Raw genomic sequence first — 5,216 nt, forward strand, 5'->3', positions numbered from 1 at the left:
GACGCCTCAAGCACTGAGATGCAGTGCCTTAGACCACTGCGCCACTCGGGAGCCCAATACAATACTGTCTGAGCCACATATTTTTCCTGATACCACTGAACACGTAGTGTATTGAGTTAAAGTATCAGGTTCCAAGTGAATTCATTTGCTGATTGCTTGTCCTTTAGTGAAGATTAGGCCAGGCTGTGCGCTACAGATGTAGGATCCTAATTTGAGCCAGGTTGCTAGAGCAAGAAAATAATCCTGCAGCAACAGGAAATGTGAATTATGTGGATTGTAATTAATGGATATTTTTGCAGGGGTTGATAAAACAATTTTTTTTTCAAGTCTGATATTTCAAAGTGGATATTACAAACTTCAGAAGCCTTTTTAAACCTCAACTACACTACAAGTTTTAGTTCTCGTGCAACAGAGTGATCAAGTTAAAATCCTACATCTGTACATGATACTTGTGCCTGCCGTTCACAGTGACTGATAATTCTATGGCTCCAGACACACTTCATGTCCAACTGAGCTGAAATGATGGAGGGAAGGAATGGGCTGCACAAAAGATGCAGTCTGAAATATCTTAAGTGTCTGTTTCTGGTAAGGAATGAAGGAAGCAGTCTTTTTGTTAACGTCATGAAGCATGAAGTGTGTGCGTTGAAGAGCTCTTGTACCTTTGCTCTATGTATTTCTATTACATTCCTTTATCTGTAAATCTACAGAATTATGGACTTTTCAGTGACACGTTCTATAATTATACTTCTGCTATTTTATTCTACTGAGCCATTTACTTTATGATCATGTTCTTATCTTTTATTATTTCTTATTGTTGTTGCATTGTTGAGAAGGAACCCGCAAGTAAGCATTTCATTTTGTGTATCCTGACCTGTACATATGAATAATACAAATATGAAACATTCCCATAGCTCCTTGAATGACCATTTCCAATTGTTGCACTTTAATTACAACAATTATGAATGTACTAAAGTGTATCCAAATCAAGAGTTTTGATTTCTACCATTGAAACTCCTTTTGTCACAACTTGCACTACAGGCATCAGCATATTTTATTCAATGATAAATGTAACCTAATACATGTATTTTATCTTTGTAGTAATTATGTTGTTTTGTTTAAATTAATACAATTCAACTATACTATGATTCTTTATAAAGAATTGGCACAAAATAGTTCTTAAGCAATCTTTTTCAAAAAATCTTTATCAAATCCACAAAATGAAACACAATAGTTTACACAAACAGTTTGAATTCCATTACAAATATATTTAGACAATTACATAAAAAAAGACCCTGCACACATTGAGTTTTTGCAACCACAGATTTTCACCACAGTAAAGAAGACGAACTGCAAAGCCTCATTCACGCTTTTTTTTTCCAGACACCAACTTTAACCTTTAAATTCAAATCTCAACTGTATACACATTATGGTGCGATGTACATTTAACAATGTAGTGTCCTGATCATTGCACTTGATACTTGAGCGTGCAGTCCATATCATATTTGTCACAGTTACTGAATTAATGACATTTTATATCTCAAAACATGCACATGAATTAATGTCACAATTACACACCAAAACATGATGGAAGAATCCTGTTCCTTTTATGTCCTTTAGTCTTTTCCTTTTCAGTCATGCCTTCATGCTAACACCAGTGTCTCTCGCATAGCCGACAACTGAAACTGAGAAGTCCATTGGAACTGTTCTTTCCAAAAACCAACCCAATGCATAATTCTTTGAAGACAGTTCCTCAGATGGCAGACACGAACCTGTCCATGTTCCCTGAGTACGTGGGGTGTCTTAGGTAGGCTCCAGTGCCATTATACTGGCCCAACTGTCCCGGGGACACTCTCCCATAAGGCTCCACAGAGTCTCCAGTCATATGGGGTGAGGAGTGGGAGTGGAGACGCCCTGACCCTCCATACCCCTGGCTGTGTCCCTGGCTGTAGGAGACCTGAGGTGGGTGGTGGTGGTGTCCGTTGGGCCCCGAGTAGGGGAACCCCACATGGGCCGAGGAGCGGGACAGCATGGCCCCTCCACATGATTGAGCCTGGAAGGCTGGGGCTCCAAGGTTACAGTGGCTGGGGCCCCCAGCGGGGCCTCCCTCTGGACTGAAGCTCCGGCTGGGCTGCTGCATCATCTCAGGCCCTTGGCCCCCGGAGGGGTGCCCTATGATTGTGTTGATGCTGAACATGCGGGAGTGGGACTGGCCGTGAGGACTGAACCCGGGGGGCGAGGACGATGGGTAGTAGGCAGAGGGTAGCTGACCATGCTGGCCATACGGGGAACTCACCGCCATATTGGAGCCGTAGACGGAGCTGGTGTAGGCCGAGCGAGTGATCTGGACAGGCGAGAAGACGGGGGGCTCATGTACATACGACGTGTAGGTTGTAAAGTCGCAGCGCTTGAACCTTTTCCTGCGCCTGAGGAAGCTGCCGCTCTCGAACATGTCCTCTGCGTTGGGGTCCAGGGCCCAGTAGTTACCCTTCCCGGGCCTCCCTGGCTCCCTAGGGATCTTGATGAAGCAGTCATTGAGGGTCAGGTTGTGACGGATGGAGTTCTGCCACTTCTTGGAGTTGTCTCGGTAGAAGGGGAACCGCTCGGTTATGAACTTGTAGATGCCGCCCAGGGTCAGCTTATGGTTGGGTGTGTTGGCGATCGCCATGGAGATGAGGGCGATGTAGCTGTATGGGGGCTTCCCTCGCTGGAGGGGTCTCTTCCTGCGGCGGCCCCTTGACGGTTCGTCCGACACTGTCGTGGTCGTATCAGGTGGGTTGGGAGCAGGCAGGGAGATCTCGGAAAGAGAGTCTTTCTCCACTTTGACCACCGGCATGGTTGAGTGTAGTGAGTAAATGTAAAAAAACAGAACGGACTAACTTAATGGTCTACGTCGTTCTAAGGTTGTCTAAAAGTTGTCATTGAGTAACTCGGCTGCAGTATGTCATGGACAGGAACAGTAGCAGACTCGGAGAGAGAAGAGCAATAAAATAGTTACTAGAAAGGAATGTTGTATATTTGACAGGTTGCAACATTCATTCTTCAAAACTCACAGTCCTCAAAAACTCAAATCAAAAACCCCAAATCAGCAGTTCCACAAATAAAGATGTTTTGCGTTCCCAGTTTTCTATAGATCCAGGATAGTCTCGTCAGGTAGAGATGAGAGAATACAGCGACTGTAAACACGTTCTTCCAGTTGTGTGTGTGAGAGACAGTGAATTACCTGAGGTCTCGACTACCTCCTCTGCAGTGCACCTGAGCCACACCCCCACCCAGGGACTGACTCACCTCAGAAAAATGGATAAGGGTTTATTGTTCATGTGTTTTAAATGTATGTAATGCCACTGACAGTTTTTAAAAAGTGTATATTTAGAAATGTTTTTTTTCCCTGTAAATATTGGACGTAGAGTAGCACTGACATTTCAGTAACATGTATTGTAAGATAGATAGTAAATGACGGAAATTACGAAAACATTTAAAAAAAAGTATATTCTCTGTTTTTAGTTAATTCCAATTTAACCGGACTTCAGTAAATAAATGAATCTGATCATCACAGTATTGTACTACAGCTGTCCGATATGTTCTATTCAGGTACTTTTCAAACCCTGTGACCAATGAATAAAAAACTCAACTGTCTTTCCCGCCAAGCATTCAAATACAGCTCTAAAATTAAACCTCAAGTTGATTTTAAAAGGTCCAAAATGGACCCTTGTTGTTTTGATGTTTAACACTAAAATGCCTCTTTAGTGGTGATTTAACCTAGGGATTGTTGTTCTTCTGCGTTTCCTTGTTTGTTTTGGCCCAGTGGTTAGCCGGGCCCAGCTGTGTTAAGAGATGTAAATGTTGTCCAGAAAGAACCTGCCCTGTGATTTTATACATGCAAAGCAAGGCAGCACACTCCTGGACACAACCTGAGAGTGAGGTACAAACATAAATCATCATTCCAAGTAATAAAAAAAAAAAAGTATATTGTTGTTAATTCATTGTCCTGAATATATGGCAGAGTGTATCAGTATTTGAAGATGATTTCACTAATCTTCGTTTGTTTGTGTGGTAGAGCTTTTAGAAGTCTTTGTGTGTTTGTACAAAATGACAGTAATATTGATTGTCATTTTACTTCACTGAAATACACGCGCTGTTAGATACGCTTGTTATCAACTTGATGACAAAACATTTTGTCCAGCGCCAACAGTACCTCACTCACTCCTCTCAACAGCCCTTGTGGTGTGTGACTATGAGTCGCAGTCTACTCCAGAGTGCCAGGTTTAACTAACTCAAGCTTTTAAGCAAACAGAATGGGAAACCCCCTGCTGCGCTCTCCCAGCACTCAACACTAACAGAGTTACACAAAGTGCTAGTGGCAGACCCAGAGAGGTGGCGGGAGGGAGGCTTCCCCCAGACAACAGCCCGATGAAAGGCCCTGCCTCCTGGGGTGGGCTGGGGCCGTGGGTCCCCTGGTCTGGAGGCTCTGGAGCTAAGGGCCTTACACCATGAGGTGTCATCACCACAGAGGTGAATACGCCCTGGGTTTCCGTAAGACTCCACATAGCTGTCATCTCCAGGTAATCCCTAGCGCCCGAAGGAGTTATCCGTGGCATCTCACAATGGCCGCTTCTTGGCCCCGTGTCAGCATTGAGGCAAGGCTCCTGTGATGACAGACATTCATAACCTGCACATTGATGGGTTCAATATTATGTAATTCTATTGAATATATAATATTTGTATTTTATTTCACTAGGGAAGTCATATTGAGATTGATATCTACTTTTTCAATTAAGCCCTTGTGAGCCTCAAGTGAAATGACTGGTCTATTGAAGAAAACTTTTTTATTTGGCCTTTGGCTTTTCTACTGTTTATATGGAGAATGGACTGTACATGGTACAATGTTTAACTCAATATTCAAAAGCTGTGTCAGTTTTAACAACAAGTGTTTATCTATCTACCGTATGTGAGTGATGCTTTCTGGGTAAAAAAATAGGCCAGCTGGTGTCATAAATATTCCATGATCATCTGATAAACATTGCTTATTGTTGCTATTGTCTGCAATGATAGAAACAGGAGTTGGATTATAAAAAGCACTGCACGTTTATTGATAATCTAAGGCAAGTTGTGAGATGCCAAACACTGGCCCCAGGGTCCTCCATTGAAGCTGTATGTAAAACATGTGTGTGTGTTTATAGTGCATGCAAAGCCAGCTGACACCCCTGTCTGGATACCCA

General features: G+C 43.0%; 1 protein-coding gene across 1 annotated transcript; it reads right to left on the bottom strand.

Moving 5' to 3' along the window:
- Positions 1-1,197: 1,197 nt before the first annotated feature.
- Positions 1,198-3,035, bottom strand: foxe1 (forkhead box E1). The gene has a single exon (XM_084188548.1). It carries the CDS (start codon positions 2,831-2,833, stop codon positions 1,751-1,753), a length of 1,083 nt encoding a protein of 360 aa, XP_084044674.1. The 5' UTR covers positions 2,834-3,035; the 3' UTR covers positions 1,198-1,750.
- Between the last annotated feature and the right edge of the window lie 2,181 nt (positions 3,036-5,216).

The sequence above is a fragment of the Coregonus lavaretus genome (genome assembly GCF_964263955.1).
Source record: "Coregonus lavaretus genome assembly, contig: SUPER_35_unloc_1, whole genome shotgun sequence".
NCBI classification, from domain to species: Eukaryota; Metazoa; Chordata; class Actinopteri; order Salmoniformes; family Salmonidae; genus Coregonus; species Coregonus lavaretus.

What these genes read in the sequence shown, in the direction of transcription:
- foxe1 (XM_084188548.1), bottom strand. Translation starts at nt 2,833, where the DNA reads ATGCCGGTGGTCAAAGTGGAGAAAGACTCTCTTTCCGAGATCTCCCTG.